Below are 18,854 nucleotides of genomic sequence, written 5' to 3' on the forward strand. Positions count from 1 at the left end.
TATTGATCATGGTTATTTTTAATTTGGTAGCTTTTTTACTTATTTTTTTCAATCATAAATGTCATCAAACAATTTTAGCTCTCACAAAATATAGTGGTTTTTTTTATTTTAGAAATTATACTATTCATATTTTAGATTAATTTTCAATGGTTTATATTTTTTTTTTTTTTAGATTTTTTATAATTAACTATCATTGTTGTAGTTATTATCATTATTCTCTGTAGAAGTAGCTTTTTTTAATAGTTATTTTTTTGGACTTTAATTATGGCATCACTTAGTGATCGAACCAATAAAGAAATTGATAATGTTAGAGGTCAACAATACAAGAATAATGGAAAGTGTGATGTAAGTTTTTTGTTATTTATTAGAATTATTTTAAAAATAACTTCTTTAGGAATTAAAACGTAGGCGTGCTGAAGTAAGAGTTTTCCTTCGAAAGGAGAAAAGAGATTTTATTTTAAATAAAAAAAGAAATATTATTCCTGATAGTATAGATAGCAAAGTTAATCTTGAAACTTCTGAAGCATTATCTATAGCTGAAGGTGAACTTGTAAGTATTGCAGATGAATTTAAAAATCGGGAAATGGAGGAAAATATACCACTTTATTTGTATCGGGACATTCGACGTATATTATCACAACATTCAGTTGCTCCAATTGACTGCCTTTTACATCTTGGATTGTTGAAAATTCTTGTAAATGGACTTAAATCTAAGGATAAAGATATTGTTTATGAATCAGCTTGGTCTATTACGAATATTGCTTCAGGAACTTCTGATCATACAAAAGCTGTTGTTGATGCCGGTGTTATTCCTATACTTCTACAATATTTAAATAACCATCATTATAATAGTGAGTTAACTGAACAATGTATTTGGGCGTTAGCCAACATTGTGGGTGATTCTCAACAATATCGGGATATAGCAATGAAATCAGGATTATTCAAATCTATAGAAGTTATTATGAAAGATCTTGGAGAATTACCTATTACAGTTGTTCGAAATATTGCATGGCTTTTTTCAAATCTTGCCAGACACAAGAATACTAGTTTACCAAGCGAAGTATTTCAACAATCCGTAAAATATGTCCGTGATTTGTTAAGATATAATGATATAGCTGTAAGAAATGATGCTTGTTGGGGATTATCATATTTAATAAAAGATGCCAGTGATGATCAATTAAAATATTTTGCAACCCAACCAATATTTCACTATATGATATCTTTTCTTGGATCTGATGAAAATTATTTAATTCTTGGAGCTTTACGGGTTATTGGAAGATTTGCTCAAGGAACAGAAAGATATTGTGATGTATTAATTCAATCAGGGATATTTAAGCAAATTTTTCCTTGCCTATTACAAAGAAAATCTTATGATGTTGATATTTTATATAGTTGTATCTGGATTTTATCTAATGTTGTTGCGGGACCTGAAGCACATATCAATGAAATTGTCTCCTGTAATTTGATTCCTTTCGTCATTAAAAATCTTTCTTCGGGAATTTCTAAAGTACGAATTGAATGTAGTTGGTTTTTATCTAATTTTGTAAATGGTTGTTCAAAACATCAAGTAAAAGAAATTGTTAAAAATAATGGAATTAAAGTTATCATCTCTGGATTAAAAAATAGCGTTGGTAATGATTATATTTGTAATTTGTTAGAATGTATGTATTATATTTTGGATACTTATAGTTCTTGGTAAGTTTTTAATAGAATTTATTTATAATTTGAAATATATTTTTTTTTAGTTTACCTGAAAAATTAGAGTATATTAAGGATACTATAGAAGAATGTGGTGGTCTTGATATTTTTGAAGATTTTCAACTTGGAGATAATGAAAAAATTAGCAGTATTAGTGTTAAAATAATAGAATCATTTTTTCAAGATGAGGATAATATTTGTGGAGATGGTTATGATAGTGAGGAAAATGACCAATATATCAAATCTCAAAGAATGGAATTGTAAATATAATATAATTAGTTTATTTTGAATAAACCTGTATCATTGTATTGTTTGCTTCTTATAAAAATTTGTATATAGGGATTGTTAAATGTTAAATTATCGGTTCATTGTAAATAAATATATTTTGTCGTTATCTTATATTGTTATCTTTTTTTTTTATAACTTAATTCCGGAAATGTCGTTTTATGATTTTAACAAACAAGTAAATTCTTATACTAACCAATCATTAACTGGAATTGAAACATTCTTAAGAAACAACTGTACACCATCACTTTTAGAAATTTTTGCTGAAAAAAGTGATAGTTTTATCATTGAAAATAGCAATGAAAATGATACGAATCTTTTAGAGGAATTGATTAAAGAATTAAAAGAAGGTAAAAGCATTTTTAATTCACTTTTTAAAATAGCTGAAGAAAATGATTCATTTGCATATGAAGCATTATATTATATTTATGAAGATATTATTATTCGTGAAGCATTAAAAGAAAATTTTACTTTTTCTCTTGGAACAATTTTATCAGCAATTGAGAAAGGTAATCTTTGTGGAGAATTATGTTTATCATCAATAGAAGGCAATTGTAATTTAGTTTATGAAATATTAGAAACTTTTAATGATTTTTCAAATATTTTATTATCAAAAAATAAAGGTTTATATTATTGTTCAATAAATACTTTTGTTCAAGAAAAAAGATGTGTCCCAATACCACAAGAAGTAGAAAATCTTGTTATTTCAATGAATGAATTGGGAACAAATATTAAATTATCTAATAGATATCTTCGTAAATGGATGCATAATTATACTTTAAATAATTCTTTATACTAATTTTTAATAGTCTTCTAGATATATTACAATTATTTTAAGAATAATTTTTTTTTTTTGATATTGTAATATATTTTTGATTTTAATGAATTATTTTAATAAACATTACCAATAATTTTAAATATAGAAAAAGTTTTTATATACTATATATCACGAAACAATCATATTATTTATTTTATTATTTCAAAATTTTGAACAATTATATTTATGTTGAACATGATATGACAAGGACCATTAATATGATGTTTGAATTTGTAAAGATATTTTGTCCAAGTACAGGTATTAAGATAAATTTTTAATATGGAATTTCAAGATATTGAATATAAATTTAAAACTTGATTTCTTTTTTATAAATTGACTATGAAAGTTCACCTAATAATTTTAAATTTTACTAGTAAAATATTATAAAATTAATAAAAATGTCAAGTCGATTGTTAAAAAATTATTTTATAATATTATTACTATTTATTAAAAATATTTCTGGTATGTTTTATGGTAATTATGGTGGATATGGGGGTGGAATGTATGGAGGTGGAGGTTGTTCTTATGGATATGGTTATGGATGTGGATTATTTGATTGGTAAATTTATATATATAAAAAATTAAATTATTTTTTAAGGGATGTTTCATATTGGATATATATAATAACAGGATTAATAATATTTTTTTTAATAATATGTTTATTATGTTCACCATGTCTTTGTACAGCATTTGCTGCATGTTTAGCTGGAATGGGACTTAATACAAAAAAAGGAAGTAAAAATAAAAATCAACCTATTCAACAGGTACCACCACAACCACCAACAATAATAACAACACATCCTATAGTTACTACCAATCCAACTCAACCTGGTATAATAACTCACCAACCAGCACCTTGTAAGAAAATAATATTTATTTTTTTTTTTTATTATTAGATTATTAATTTTTAGTAGAACAAAAAAATATTACAATATATGAAAATAGTGATAAACCAATACCAAAAGGAAGAAAAAAAAAAGATTATGATAATGGTCCTGAAATACTATCTGAAGATCGTTATTATTCATTAAAAAGACAAAGATTACCCAGAACATCACCATATGTTGATAGAATTTTGTATACACAACAAAATGAAAGATATTATGGTGATCGACGTTAAAGAAAAATATTAATATATATATATATTTATATTTTGTAAACATATACTTAATGAATAATTTAATCATAATAACTTTTATATTTCTTTTAAAATAATTTAAAAAATATTACAAAATATATATATGTTATGATAGATAATTTTATTAGTTTATATTATTAATATTTATATATAATTAAGAAAAAAATTTATGATTTATAGCATCATGAAGATTTATTCTTAACATATAGTTTGGGTTTAAAAATGATTTAAGTAAGTTTATTTCTTTAGATTCTTCCTCAAGTCCACACAATTTTTCTATAGTTATTAATGGTTTAGTATTTAAATCCATTTTATAAAATTTTAAAATATTCATAATTTTTTGATCTTCTGTAGGTATACCAACTACTTTATATATTGAAATAAATCTCAATTCTGATGAATCTTTCATACAAAATAATTGTTTATTGGTAAGTAACTCAGCAAAAACACATCCTATTGACCAGACATCTTGAGAAAATAAATCCATTCCAATATTAAAACCTATTTCTGGTGCTGCATATTCATATGTAGTTGCCTAAAAAAAATATAAAAATAATATTAATAAAAAGTTCTTACAAATTTAATATTATCAATTGGTTTTTTTCTAATATCTAATGAACTACCAAAATCAGCTAATCGTAATTTAAAATCTTTATCAATAACAATATTTTCTGGTTTAATATCTCTATGAATAATATTTTTTCTATGGCAATATCTTACACCACTAATTAATTGTAACATAATATATTGTATAACATTAGTTGGTAAATAATATTCTATTTTTTTATGTATATTTAAAAGTGTTGCTAAGTTATCTTTATGTAAACTTGTAAAAATATATAATCTTTTAAATCTTATTGAAAAATATTTAATTTCAATAATATATTTACTTTTTAAACGTAAAAGTGTATTAACTTCATGCATGAAATCTCTACATTTAGGATCTGATGATGTCCATATTTTTTTTACTGCCAAAAATCTTCCAGTTGTTATTTCTTTTACTTTATATACAGTTGAAAATGTTCCTGATCCAATTTTTTTGAGAACTTGAAAATTATTTATATTATGAAGTTTTTTTATCATAATAAAATTAATATTATTAAAATATAAATATTATTTTTTTTATATAACTTTATACGTTAAATTGTTAAAGTTTTTGTTAATTATTAGAAATTAAAAAAAAAAACTAGTAAAAATTAAATGACAGATTAGTTACTGTAAATTTGGAAGAATGTTTTCTGTAATATTTTTTTTTTCTGACATTATAAAAATTTACTTACAAATATATTATGATTTTTCAATTTATTTTTTTTTTAAATAAATTACAAAATTCTAATTTATTTGATAATTAAAAAAAACGAAGAAAAGAATGAATAAACATGTTTATTAAGATAATGGATGTTGCAATCAACTACAGATTAAATCAAAGTTATATCTATTTTTGTTAATATTATATATCGTAAATTATTATAAAAATAAAATGAAAAAGTAAAATTACATCATGTTTGTTGATTTGAATTTGTCTGTGGTGTTGAAGCACTTTTTAAACCATATGCTGAAATGCATTTAGTTTCTTTTTCTTTTAAAGCTTGTTTTCTATGAGCTGGATCATAATCATCGAAAAATGATAATAATTTTTGGGTACTATCAATTAATTGTTTATGAAGAAAATAATGAATTAATTGTAGATGCATATAAAGAAATTCAATTGGTGTACGAACAGCCATAAATCTATATGTTCTTAAATGTTTGATAATAGGAGAAAATGAATTTGGAAGTGTTCCATTTTCAAATTCATCTAATGCCATAAATATTCCAGCAATTGTACATGTTTTTCTAACACCACTTGTACAATGAATTACTATTGGTTTTTGAGAATCTTTAACTTTAGAATAAACTGTTATAGGTGTTAATTCCCATGGTTGAGGGAATCCTTCTTTTGGCCAATTCATATATTGAATATGAGTAAACTCTCGTAACTTATTTTCTCCTCTACAATATTGAATAGTTGAAAGAACAATATTATTATCTGTTTGCATTGTTTCACGTTTTAAAAGAGTTATCTTATATTGTCCAATATTTATAGTACCATTTGTTGGAATATATTGATAACAAAGAGTATCTTTGTCTTCACCAAATTTACATAACATTATTACATATTCACTTTCTTCTTGTTCCAACATACGATAAAAATCTGTAGCTGTTGTTAGATTGAGACTTTGTCCATTATTAGATGTTTGTTGTGTATAACTCATTGGAGCTTGTGTAAGAATCATCCTGTCACCAGCTATAGATGTTGGAAGATAATTAGCATGTATATAATCTGAATCAGAACCATCATTGATAATTAGGCGAACTCTGGAACTATCTAAACATGGTATTTCTTTATTTCTATTTTTTTTAACATTTTTTTCACCATTACATGCAATAAAATTACCAAATACTATCTTGAGTTCACCATTAAATTCTTGTTCATATATATCTTTAAGTCCTTTAATTTCTTTACTAATAGCAAATTCTGTAAACATTTCTGCCATTTCTTTAGGACTTTTTTTTGCATTTCCATCAAGACCCTGTTTTAATTTTTTTGGTTTATTTGACAAAGTATCGTGACTATGTAGTTGAAGTTTTTTTTTATTAGTTAACCTAGATTGTTGACGTTTTGATTCTTTTTTAATACTAATTGATGGAGTAAGTTCTGTTACCTCATGTTGTGGTAGGCACCTTTTTACCGTTCTAATAGATTTTCTTTGACTTTCATCAATTACACGTTCTTCTTCGTTTACATGATTAGCTGTTTGTAAAGATTTCTTTTTAAATATTTTAAATAAACCTTTTAATTTTGTCATTGTCAAAAGAGAAGCCTAATAAGATATTATAATATAACATTTTTTTTTTTTTATCTTAAATATAGAAATGGAAATTTAACTATAATTGATATATAATAATCAATTATCTATTCAAAAATGTATAATTATATTAATTTTTTTTTTATTTTTAGTAACAAAAATTGAAAATAAAATAAAAATTAAATAGATTAAATTTATTAAGTTAAAATATATTTAAAATAATTTTTTTAGAAATATGAAAAAAAAATAGAAAATAATAAGAATCTTAATTATCTAAATGTTCAGTTGTTTCAATGACTTACCAAATATTTTTTTAATTTTAAAGTTATATAATTATTAAACATTATTGAAAGTACAAGAAGAAAGAAAATCTGTAATAATATCTGAAATAAGATACTTTCATAAAAATATTGCTGAAGGAGATCCTTATGATTGTCTTAGATTTCATAAAGATTTTAAATTAAACTTATTAATTATATTTTTTTTGAAATTTTTGATGAGGAATCAAAAAGGTTACTACAAAATCCATCCAAAAGATCAATAATTAATGAAGTTTTGAAGTCTGATTTTTTTAATAAATCGTTACATTTTTGAATGCTTACTTTTATCATACTTGGTCATTCAATTCGGATTTTTAAAAGACTCAATTTATAAAAAGAAAAAATGTTTATTTTTAATTTTTTAAAATCATTTTATGGTAAAAACAAAAAAAGACCAAGAATTTATTTAAATTTTTTTCTAATTAACAAAATGCTAAAAATCAGACATCATAATTAAATTTAAAAAATTTCAATTATTTTCTTAATAAAAAAATAAAATTTTAGGAATCCAATTAATGTTTTATTTATTATTATTAAATATTTAATACACTTTATCATTTTCAAAAAAAAAAAAAAAAAAATTATAACTTCTAGTAATTTACAGTATCAATTTAAATGAGAGTTTTTAAAATAAGTTTTAAATACATTTTTTAAAATGATTTTTAAATGATAAATTGTTTTTCACAAAGTGATTAAAAAAGCAATAAAATAACACTAAATAAAAAATAAAAGTATTTCTTAATAAAGTTAAAATTTAATGGGTAATAGTTAAATGGTTTTAAAGAAAAAGTTACAGTTGATTAAAAGATAGATAAGCATAAAATGTTATTTCTATACTATTTAGACAAAAAAATATTGTACTTTCAAATATATTTTGAAAAAGAAATTACTAGCATGTTTATCCTAATTTTTTATTAAATAAATTGTTACATTGATATTTCTTTTTTTTAACTATACAAAGTTTAACATTCTTTTTTAATGCTTTTAGATAAATGTCTGTCATTTCTTTTGACTAATAAATACTTTTAAACATTTGAAACTTATTTTTTAATAATAATAAATTATTGTAAATGAAAGTACATTTATTATTTTAGTAAAACATTTTCATAAAAATAATCAATCGAAATATATTATCACAAGTACTTTTTATCATAATAAAAAAAAATTCAAAAAGATTTATCTAAAATTGTAACAAATATAAGCATTTATCAAAATTTTACAAAAAAAAAAATTTTTTTTTTTAATTTCAAGTACAACCAACCATATAGGATGGTTTAGAGAAATTATTACATAACTTAAATACATATTTCTTTTAAATAACTAACCATAAAGTTTAAAAATAAAAGAATTATTATAATTTTAACACAATTTACTACTTATCATTAAAAGTTCTTTGGCATATTTGATAAATTTAACTTATTCTACCAATACTATTTTATAAATTACATCTCATCTCATAAAATCATCAATTGCCTCATGGAACAATAGTAAAATAGACACTCAAGGGACATCAAGTAAACTTTTTCTACTATTTTTCTAAAAATTTCTTGACATATATATCTTTATATCCAAAAAGATTTTTTTTTTACTTGTCTAAGAGCTTTCATAAAGATATATTAAAATAAAAACTTTATATATACATATATTTGTACTATTATGATATAACTGTGTTTATATCTCTAAAATATTTAATAAAAAATCTTCTTATTTTTCAATTCATTTTTATTTATCGTAAATACATCATGAAATTTATAAGTTTAATTTTTTTTAATTTTTTATCATTTTTTATAAAATTATCACTTACTGATTATACACAATTAATTAATTCTGATACACATGTCATATTGGAATCATTAAAATATAATTTACCAAAAAATATTACTACTTCTGATGTTGACTGTAATTTTACTATACATAAAGAATCATGTAAAAATCCTTCTATGACAGTTGATGATACTATTTCATGGCATACAACTGTCTGCCTTAAATGGAAATGTAATAATCCAAAATTAATTATTAAAGTTAATAAATGTTGGATTGGAAGTCAAAATAATCCTATTTTTATAATTGGTCATGATGGTTGTACTGTTGAAGGAAGTATGATGAAATCACCTCACTATAATATTATGACATTAAGAGAAGCTCAAAGTTATGGAAGATTATCTGTACGGGTTTATGGAAAAGATTATATACATCTTGGTTGTTCTATAACATTTTGTCATATATGTGATGAAACTTGTATTATCAGAAATGTAATTTACATTATATAGTATAATTAATTTTTTTTTTATTTTAGCAACCAATATGTGAAGATCATTTAAATGATAAAGAATTTAAATTGAAATCAAAAAAAGCATGGACAATGTTACCATTTGTTGTTGATTATTGTGATCCTGTTAAAGATGAACATTATCTTGAATTTTTAACATCTTCTGCTTCAAAACATTTACAATACACAATTTATTTAATAAGCATTATATACATTATAAATAACAAATATTTTTAAAAAATAAAACTAAACAAAAACTTAATTTAACTACTGATTTTTTTCTTCTTTTCATTATTCTTCTTTAATGATTCTTTCTTTCTTTTTCTTTGATCTTGAAGAACTTTATCAACCTCTGAATCATCTAAACCACTTCTTATCATATCCTTTCTTTTATTAATCTTCTTTCTTTCACCAAAATTACGTTGCTCTAATTTTATTTCAGCTTCTTTTTTCATAATTAAAACTTGACTTGCATATTCTGTTACCTTTTTATCATCTACCTTCAATTCCTCTAATTTTTTTCCAACAGCCTCTTCAACAGCCTGAAGAAGACTAATATCATATTGAGTAACAAAAGTTAAAGCACCACCAAATCTTCCAGCACGAGCTGATCTTCCAACACGATGAAGGTAAGTTTTTGTACATCTTGGAACATTATGATTAACAACAAGATCAACTTTTGATATATCTAATCCACGAGCAGCAACATCTGTACAAATTAAAACTTTAACATTTCCATTTCTAAACTTTGAGATAGCAGACATTCTATCTTTTTGTGAAATTTCTGAATGTAAACTTGAAACACTAAATCCCAAAGCATTAAACATTATAGCTAAAGCTTGAGCTTCTTTGCATGTATAAGTAAATATTAACACAGAACTATCTTCATTCTTTTCAACATAATTTTTAACAACATATACTAAATAAGCATCTTTAACTCCAACTGGACAAAGAACATATTTTTGAGTTAACTTATCTACTGTTTTAACTTCATCTACATCTTCAAAAAAATAAGGTTTGTGAATTGAAACTTGATGAAGTTGTGTTAATGCTGATGTTATTGTTGCACTAAATAATAATGTTTGCCTTTTTTTTGGTAATGCTAAAAAGATAGATTTTAATTGTAAAGAATATTGTCCATCTAATAATTGATCAGCTTCATCAAGTACTAAAAATTGTATTTTACTAAAATATCTTGCAATACCATTAGGATCACTTCTAATATGATCTTCAATTCTTCCTGGTGTTCCAACAACAATATGAGGCTTTTTAGCTAACTCATTTGCCTGAATATTTTGAGATCTACCTCCAACAATAGTAGAACAACGTAATGATATCGGTTTTCCAAGTGCTATCAATTGATCAGATATTTGAAATGCCAATTCTCTTGTTGGTGTTATAATTAATGCATATATACCATATGGATCAACTGATAACTTTTCAAGAATAGGTAATGCAAAAGCTAATGTTTTTCCTGTACCAGTTTTTGAACATCCAAGTACATCTACTCCTTCAAGAACTTTAGGAATACAATTAATCTAAATTTTAATTAAAACTTAAAATAAGATATTTCTAACCTGCACTGGTGTTGGTTTCTTAATTTGCATCTCCTTTAATTGATTAACAATCCATGATCCAAGACCAAGATCAGAAAATTTTGTATCTACTGTACTATTTGAAGATGTAGACATATTAGAATAATAAAGGATTTACATAAAAAAAAATTATTACTTTTTAAAAGTAAGAAACAAAAAATGTCTTATATACAATTTTATTGGAATAATATACATTAGTATATTTACAATTTTATACAGTTTTACGTTAAGTTTACATACATTTATCTATGTACATTTATATTAATATTAATTATTTTCATAGTTTATAAATTTCTATACCATTTTCTGTTATCATATACCTGACAACTTCAATTGTACGATTCAATTGACCAATTTCATATTTTTTTGAAAAAAATACTTTTTTCCTTACCATATTTGAGACATAAACATCTTTGTGTAATGATACTCTTTTCGGTATCTGTTTTAACCATTTAGGTCCAAGCAATGGTACAAATTCATGACTATTTTCAAATTTTACTAAAGCATTTATTGTTAATATAGCTATCCCTTCTTGTTGAGTCAATTTCTTGAGACCAAAAAGAATCCTTTCAACACTTGACAAATAGTCATTTGCAATTAATTCTTGAGACAAAATACATCCATAAATTGAATTAATTACCATTAAAGATACACGAGTGTGTTTCAAAAATCCAGGCAAACCTATAATAATTTCATGAAGTTCATCTATTGAAAAGATTCTTTTTACTATTATTCGCCTCAAACTATCAACACTTTTTGCATTTTGATCTTTTATTAGTTCTGTTAGTTTATCAATTCTAAATTTTTTGCTTGTATCAATATATATTAATTTGTCGTTTATTTTTGTTGGATCTTGAAGAAAATTAGCCAACAACTGGTAACAAAACTAAAAATTTTATTTAGCTGGGACCATTTATTATATGTGAAGTACTTACATTTGTTGTTCCACAATTTTCTTCTGAAACTAATTCTGATAACTCTCCGCATTGAATACCGTTTTCAAATAAGTTATCAAATTCTGGAATACCAAATTTGTGGGTAAATTGATCTGATCCAAGTCTTACACATGCCTGCAACAGTGTTTCCATTTTTTTTATACAATCTGGAAAGGGCAATTTTATTAATTTATTATAATTAGAAATAAAACTTACATAAGAATTACTAGTAATTTTTGAGTAAATTTAGTAAACCTATTTAATTTGATTAATGGTGTATTTTTTTAAGTTTTAATCAAATTAAAATTTTTTATTAATAAAAAAATTTATTCTATAACAGGGCAATTTTTTCTAAAATAATGTTTTGTAAGTATATATTTATAAGGTAATTTAATATCCAAAAAATAATAATAGTTAAAAAAAACAATGAATGTTATGAAACTATTACTATAAGGTATTCGAGAGATTTCTGGAAGATTCTTCTGAATTAGAATATAATGTATCTTATTATTTTACTTTAAAAATAAAGATAATAAAACAAATAATTATAAAAAATTTTTATTTTGTAAATTTAATACAAATTATACATCCGGATAAAAAGTTTATTTTATTAAATTTTAATAATATTTTTTTTAGAAAACACTTTGGTAAGTACCTTACCACTTCTGTAAACTACGCCAAAATACTTCTTTTTAAAACCACTTCCACATTATTAGAAAAAATCTTTTCTTAACCTATATTTACTTTAATATATTAAAATTTAAATATTTTTTTTTTTAAAAAACAAATTATCAGTATTCAGTTTGTCATCATTACAAATATATTTTACAAATATAATAAATATATACTAACGAATAAAACTTTATTACTTTTAAGAATTTATTTTTTTTTTTAATTTTAATAGAATGACTACATCCAAAGATAATGAACCAAGAGAATATAAACTAGCAAGTGATAATGAATTAAGATTTGTCGTTGGTCCTGAAGAAGTGACAGTTGAATTACTAGATGGGAGGGCAGAACTTTTTGGAACTGAGTTGATAAGGAACAAACGGTATACATTTCCCCCAGGTAAATATAATATATATAATTAAAACAAATATTTATATTATTTTTTTTTAGGACGTGTAATAGCAATATATGCATATGATTTTGCAACAATTGAATTAGTTGGAGGTGATGAATCTACCTATGTTTCTGATAATACACCTATGCGTTCATATCTTCAAATTCATACATATCTTGAAAAACAAAGAGAAAAAGCATATCAAAATTTAAAATCAAAACGACAAAAACTAGGTAAACAAAAAAGAGGACCAAGACTTTTAATTGCTGGTTCAATGGATGTTGGTAAAAGTACAATTGCAAGAATTCTTTGTAATTATGCTGTTAGAAGTTGTCGGACTCCAATATATGTTGATATAGATGTTGGACAGGGATCTATATCAGTTCCCGGAACAGTTGGTGCTTTATTTCTTGAAAAGACAGCTGATGTGATAACAGGATATGACACAAAATCGTCATTAACTTTACATTATGGTTACTCAACTCCAAGTGCTAATTTTGATCTTTATTTATCATGTCTAAAAACATTAGCTGATTATGTACATAAAAAAAGTATGTCAACAGATGAAATAAATGCCAGTGGAATAATTATAAATACATGTGGATGGGTAGATAAACAAGGATATGAATCTTTAACAAAAGCTGCTGAAGAATTTGAGGTTGATACTGTAGTAATTATAGAACATGAGAGATTATATCATAGTTTAAAAAAAGATCTTCCATCACTAGTAACTGTACATAAGGTTTCAAAATCAAGTGGAATAGAACCTAGAACTCGTGATATGAGAGCTGCAGCAAGAACTAATGCTATACATAATTATTTTTATGGTGATTATACACATAAATTATGTCCACATTCTTTTCCGTTAACTTTTGATAGTGTTATTGTAGCAAAAATTGGTGCTGAAGCTCTTCCAGATTCATGTTTACCTTTTGGTATGAAACTAGAAAATTGTAAAACAAAAGTTGTCAAAATGAATATTACACCTGATATTAAAGATCATCTTTTGGCTGTAATGCCACCTGGTTCAATTCTTGATCAATCTCTTTTAACTACTCCATGTGTTGGATATGTTGTTATTACCAACGTTGATATGGATAATAAAGTTATTCATGTTTTATCACCACAACCTTCTCCTTTACCCTGTAACATTTTACTATTTTCTGATGTTACTTTCATTGATGACAATAACATTGTGTAAATTTTATACTTTTTTAATTAACATTAATTGTTAAATTAACGTACACACTTTTTTTTATGTTTTGTTTTTCTTGATTAATCATTTTTACTTTATAAATTGTCAAGTTATAAATACATTGTTACTAAAAATTTTTCTTTCTTCTTTTATGTCTTTATTATCAATATATTAAATATCCGGAAATATTAAAAGTATATTAATGGAAATTGTTGGTTTTATTTAAAAGGGAAAGATTAAAGATGTTGATTTTATTTTATCAAAATATTTTATTTTAACTATACTTTTTCTTTCTAATTATTAAACTAATAATATTAAATTAAATTATAAGAAAAGATACTTTTTAATTATGAATTATTTATTCTATAAAACATTTATATTATTTTTTTTAATAAATTCAATAGTCTATTGTATTGATAGAAAGGACATAATGAAGGTAAAAAAAAATATAATAATTGATATAGTATAACTAAAAAGTGAATATACTTTTTTTTTTATAGATAGCTTGTAGAAGAAATCCATTATTATCCTTCTGTCAAACATCTCCATCACCAGATATAATTAATAATAATAATAATACTTTACAAACTACAAAATTATTTGAAGGTCAAAATCATTTAGACAATAAAACAACTGTATTAACAAACAAAGAAGATTTATCATTATTATCATCAACAACACTTTCTACAATTCAATCACCATTATCAATGAGTAAAATTAATTTCCACGAAAATATATCTTCAGACGATGAAGGAGCGTTACCACCAAAAATAATTGATAATAAGACACATGAAGAAATGTCTGGAGTTTCCTCTGAAGAGGTTGGATGGAAATTTTCAACATTAATTGATGGTAATACTGGTACCAACAAAAACATTGAAACTAAAAAAAAACAAAAATTACTTGCAATTGATAATGAAAATGGTGATGAGAGTATAAAAAGTAATAATAATAGTAGACATTCAGGTAGCAATGATGATTCAGGTTTTGGTTCTCTTTTACGTCTTCCTAAACCAGCTTTGGGGCATGATAATAAAAAAGATGTAAATCATTCAATAACTAATACTACATTACCATTATCTTCTAGAAATGAGACAGAACCTCCTACATCAATGCTTGTTTTTGTAACAAAATATTGCATTGATCAAAGAATAACATTTAAAAAAAATTGTTTAGGTAAAAAAATAGATAATGATCATATGGATTTATGTAAAAATTATCCATTAGCATGCCAAGGAAGAGAACAAATAATGCCTGTCATTTATTATTGTGATAAATTTGAAATTGAATATGATAATTTATGTCAAAAAAAGAATGTTGTTGAGTTAGGAAAAGTTAATGATATATTAAGAGTAATGAATTTTTGTTCAACTTATCCAACAATATGTATTGATAAATCATTAGAACATGATCCTATAGTAATTAGATCACCACCAAAAAACAATTATGTTAGATGTAAAGATATTAAAGAAAAAGCAAAAAAATTATGCAATCCTTTACCAGATGAATCAGATATCTTAAATCATGTTAAATGTAATCAATTTATAAAAAATTGTAAAGAATTTGTTGATTGGCTATAAAAACAAAACAAAATATATACTTTAATTTATTATTTTTTTTATATATATTTATAACATAAAAAAATTCTTTTTATATTATTTTAATAAATAATTAAAATTAAGAGATAAAAATTTTTTTTTTTATTACAAGCTTATTTTATACTATTTATCAAGGTATTTTATTGACAAAATATACAATATTAATCCAATTAAAAAGCTAGTTTAAAAGGCTAATTATAATTTAAAAAAGATTCAGTATATACCTAACTCAATATGGAGGTTGTTTCTGCATTATATTGCAAACCAAAAAGTCAATTAAATTTACTTTTAAATATTTTTTTTTGTAATATATCATTCTTTTATATAGTATTAACAAAAATTTTTATTTATCATTTATCTCTAAAATAAAAATATTTCTTTTATAGATAATTATCTTTTATATAATATTTATTTTACCCTATAAATGTTAATGAAAAACAAATAATATTATGAAAATGTGTCATTATCAGTTACCTTTCATTTTTGTATCATACTATAATATTTTTAATTTATAGAAAAAAGAATAACTAAAAGTACAACAAACAATGAGATTTAAAAGTTTTAAAAAATAAACCAAAAAGATCATTTTTTTTATTTAAAGATTAAAAAATAAATTATTTTATTAGCTTTTTTTTAATTTTTAAAAGAGTCCACATGAATTATTTTATCATTTCTAATATATAGTTAATAAAATATCTATTTACTAGAAATACTTAATTATAATCAAATATCACCTAGTAATTTTAAAAGCAAATGGTAAGTTAAAGGATCTTCTTTATCTCTTTAAGTTTTATCTAAAACTGAGAAAGTTGTTAGAGGATATCATAAAAAAAGCAGAAACTTTTTCTTATTGTCCTCATTTATTAAGATGTGATCAATCACCTAACACATTTTTCCATCCAAAAATACCTTCTTTTATTTCATTTCATATAAATGTGATTCTATTTTGTCGCCTACTACTATACATTTCTTAACCCATGTATATATATATTTTAAATTTTTCATATATATAACTAAAAATTATTTTAATACATGTAATTAATTTTAACACATTAGCAATATAACATGTTAAATTTTTTCTTTTTAAAATATTATATCACTATATTAAAATTATATATATATATCAATGTATATTAACATTTTATATTTTTAATATTTATTTTAATATTGTTTTTTTTTTGTATCTATCTTATTAAACTATATATATTCAAAATTACACTATTGTTTTGATTAAACTTCTTTTTATTATTTTATTATCTAATTATAATTATATAAAAATATGTCATTATAGATAAAACAATATTTTTATTTCTTAATGAAGATTTTTATTATATGTAAGTGAACTTAATTTATATATATATACATATCAATATATTAAATATTTTTTTTTTTAAATTAATTAAATTATTTTTTTAGTCATATTTTTTTATGCCTTTCAAATATGTTATACAACTACAGATTATTCATTTTATGATACAATGTCAAATAATGTAAAACAAGTAGTTTCAAATAAAGTTTTAAGAAGTATAGATGGTACATCAAGTTCAATGACAGTAAAAAATAATGAAAATAATATTAAAAATAATAACAGTAGTAAGAATCATATAAATAAATCACTTAAAATATCTAAAACTATTAATGAAACATTTTATATTAAATCAGCCTTTAGAGTTAGTGATAATGTTATTAGGTTATCAAGTATAAAAAGTATTTATAATAAGTAAGTTTTATTTTAATACCTATATATATATATAATAAAAAAAATAATAATTTATAGTGATTTATTATTATGGTGGAGTAATGGAAAATATGGTGGTGTTGTAAAATTTGAGTGTCAAGAGACAAAATGTCCAGCAAAATATGTACCAAAATGTATTTTTGTTGGTTATATAGGAATAATAAATATTCCATCAAAAATTAAACTTGGTAAAAAAATACAGGTTCAATCTAAAAAAACTAAAAAATGGGTATCAATACCAATAATAGATGTAAGAAAACCAAAAAATTTTAATAATACATATCCACATAAACTTGGTGTTTGTATTCAACCAATGTTTTTATATAATAATTATCTTGAATTAATATCATTTCTTGAACATTGGATAGCACAAAATGCTACAAAATTTTATTTTTATAAAAATTCATTTTCACATAATATTGGTAAAGTTTTACAACATTATAAAAATCATGTTAAAAATATTGATATTGAAATAATTAATTGGTCTATGTTACCATATAATAATTCACAACAATTTCAAAATCCAAATTATTTTATTTATCGTCTTGAACCATATGTAGCTGTAATGGATTGTATGTATCGTGCAAGATATCAAGTTAAATATGTAGCACAGGTTGATATTGATGAATTAATTATTACAAATGGTAATTATAATAATTTATTAGATTATCTAGAAAAAAAAACAAATAATGGACAAAATAATATTTCATCTTTATCATTTATGAGTCAATTTGTTAAATTTTATAATGATTGGAAATCATTAAATGATGTCAAAAAAGTTAAATTTAATCATTTAACTTCTATTAGTGTTGGTACACTATTTACAAGGCCAACATATACTAAATTAGTTTTTTTACCAGAAGTTGTATGTTATCATAATAATTGTTTTTAATATTATTATTTTTATTTTAGAATTTTAATTATTATATTCATTATGCATTAAAAACAGAAACAGGAATATTAACAAATAAAACATATAAATCTTATAATGTCCCATCAGTTGAGGGACGAGTATATCATCATAGAAAAATAGATAGTTTAGATATGTCCAATAGGATGGTTAGTAATTCAACTTTATTATCAAAAGAAATAAGTACTGTAAATGATAATATGAATAAACATATCAAACTACTAAATTTTGATGATGATATAGATAATTCAATTGTCAAAGAAGCATTACTTTCATTTGGTTTATGTAGAGAAAGAAGAAAAAATGACAGAGATAAAATGTGTACATCATTATTAACCTGTGAAGGTCAATTAAATGAAAATGTTTGGAAGATTTTTGAAAAGGCAAAAAATACTTGGAAAGTTATTTAAAAAAACCAAATATTATACTTTAAAGCTTTAA

The 18,854-nt window shown here is 22.7% G+C and overlaps 10 protein-coding genes across 10 annotated transcripts; 7 read left to right on the forward strand and 3 right to left on the reverse strand.

The window, feature by feature from the left end:
• Window positions 1-264: 264 nt before the first annotated feature.
• Window positions 265-1,962, forward strand: SRAE_2000065600 (Importin subunit alpha; the record flags this gene model as incomplete). Its single annotated transcript, XM_024651512.1, has 3 exons — window positions 265-345; window positions 395-1,695; window positions 1,746-1,962. 3 exons carry the CDS (start codon window positions 265-267, stop codon window positions 1,960-1,962), a joined length of 1,599 nt encoding a protein of 532 aa, XP_024505182.1.
• Window positions 1,963-2,134: 172 nt separating this feature from the next.
• SRAE_2000065700 (Hypothetical protein) lies at window positions 2,135-2,782 on the forward strand (the record flags this gene model as incomplete). Its single annotated transcript, XM_024651513.1, has 1 exon — window positions 2,135-2,782. One exon carries the CDS (start codon window positions 2,135-2,137, stop codon window positions 2,780-2,782), a length of 648 nt encoding a protein of 215 aa, XP_024505183.1.
• A 482-nt stretch (window positions 2,783-3,264) lies between these two features.
• SRAE_2000065800 (Hypothetical protein) lies at window positions 3,265-3,920 on the forward strand (the record flags this gene model as incomplete). The annotated part of the gene is made up of 3 exons (XM_024651514.1): window positions 3,265-3,359; window positions 3,399-3,658; window positions 3,712-3,920. The coding sequence occupies 3 exons, from the start codon at window positions 3,265-3,267 to the stop codon at window positions 3,918-3,920; spliced, it is 564 nt and encodes a 187-aa protein (XP_024505184.1).
• Window positions 3,921-4,092: 172 nt separating this feature from the next.
• On the reverse strand, window positions 4,093-5,021 carry SRAE_2000065900 (Cyclin-dependent kinase 1; the record flags this gene model as incomplete). The annotated part of the gene is made up of 2 exons (XM_024651515.1): window positions 4,093-4,473; window positions 4,515-5,021. The coding sequence occupies 2 exons, from the start codon at window positions 5,019-5,021 to the stop codon at window positions 4,093-4,095; spliced, it is 888 nt and encodes a 295-aa protein (XP_024505185.1).
• Window positions 5,022-5,437: 416 nt separating this feature from the next.
• On the reverse strand, window positions 5,438-7,131 carry SRAE_2000066000 (Protein-tyrosine phosphatase, receptor/non-receptor type domain and Protein-tyrosine/Dual specificity phosphatase domain and Protein-tyrosine phosphatase, catalytic domain-containing protein; the record flags this gene model as incomplete). The annotated part of the gene is made up of 2 exons (XM_024651516.1): window positions 5,438-6,802; window positions 7,090-7,131. 2 exons carry the CDS (start codon window positions 7,129-7,131, stop codon window positions 5,438-5,440), a joined length of 1,407 nt encoding a protein of 468 aa, XP_024505186.1.
• Window positions 7,132-8,849: 1,718 nt separating this feature from the next.
• SRAE_2000066100 (Hypothetical protein) lies at window positions 8,850-9,613 on the forward strand (the record flags this gene model as incomplete). The annotated part of the gene is made up of 2 exons (XM_024651517.1): window positions 8,850-9,359; window positions 9,404-9,613. The coding sequence occupies 2 exons, from the start codon at window positions 8,850-8,852 to the stop codon at window positions 9,611-9,613; spliced, it is 720 nt and encodes a 239-aa protein (XP_024505187.1).
• A 26-nt stretch (window positions 9,614-9,639) lies between these two features.
• SRAE_2000066200 (Probable ATP-dependent RNA helicase DDX49) lies at window positions 9,640-12,495 on the reverse strand (the record flags this gene model as incomplete). The annotated part of the gene is made up of 8 exons (XM_024651519.1): window positions 9,640-10,544; window positions 10,581-10,914; window positions 10,954-11,047; window positions 11,292-11,857; window positions 11,907-11,935; window positions 12,036-12,073; window positions 12,123-12,161; window positions 12,485-12,495. The coding sequence occupies 8 exons, from the start codon at window positions 12,493-12,495 to the stop codon at window positions 9,640-9,642; spliced, it is 2,016 nt and encodes a 671-aa protein (XP_024505188.1).
• A 316-nt stretch (window positions 12,496-12,811) lies between these two features.
• SRAE_2000066300 (Polyribonucleotide 5'-hydroxyl-kinase Clp1) lies at window positions 12,812-14,173 on the forward strand (the record flags this gene model as incomplete). Its single annotated transcript, XM_024651520.1, has 2 exons — window positions 12,812-12,977; window positions 13,029-14,173. The coding sequence occupies 2 exons, from the start codon at window positions 12,812-12,814 to the stop codon at window positions 14,171-14,173; spliced, it is 1,311 nt and encodes a 436-aa protein (XP_024505189.1).
• A 424-nt stretch (window positions 14,174-14,597) lies between these two features.
• SRAE_2000066400 (Hypothetical protein) lies at window positions 14,598-15,747 on the forward strand (the record flags this gene model as incomplete). The annotated part of the gene is made up of 2 exons (XM_024651521.1): window positions 14,598-14,603; window positions 14,668-15,747. 2 exons carry the CDS (start codon window positions 14,598-14,600, stop codon window positions 15,745-15,747), a joined length of 1,086 nt encoding a protein of 361 aa, XP_024505190.1.
• A 1,333-nt stretch (window positions 15,748-17,080) lies between these two features.
• On the forward strand, window positions 17,081-18,823 carry SRAE_2000066500 (Domain of unknown function DUF23 domain-containing protein; the record flags this gene model as incomplete). Its single annotated transcript, XM_024651522.1, has 4 exons — window positions 17,081-17,099; window positions 17,182-17,485; window positions 17,543-18,368; window positions 18,416-18,823. 4 exons carry the CDS (start codon window positions 17,081-17,083, stop codon window positions 18,821-18,823), a joined length of 1,557 nt encoding a protein of 518 aa, XP_024505191.1.
• Between the last annotated feature and the right edge of the window lie 31 nt (window positions 18,824-18,854).

Source organism: Strongyloides ratti, assembly GCF_001040885.1.
Source record: "Strongyloides ratti genome assembly S_ratti_ED321, chromosome : 2".
Lineage (NCBI taxonomy): Eukaryota > Metazoa > Nematoda > Chromadorea > Rhabditida > Strongyloididae > Strongyloides > Strongyloides ratti.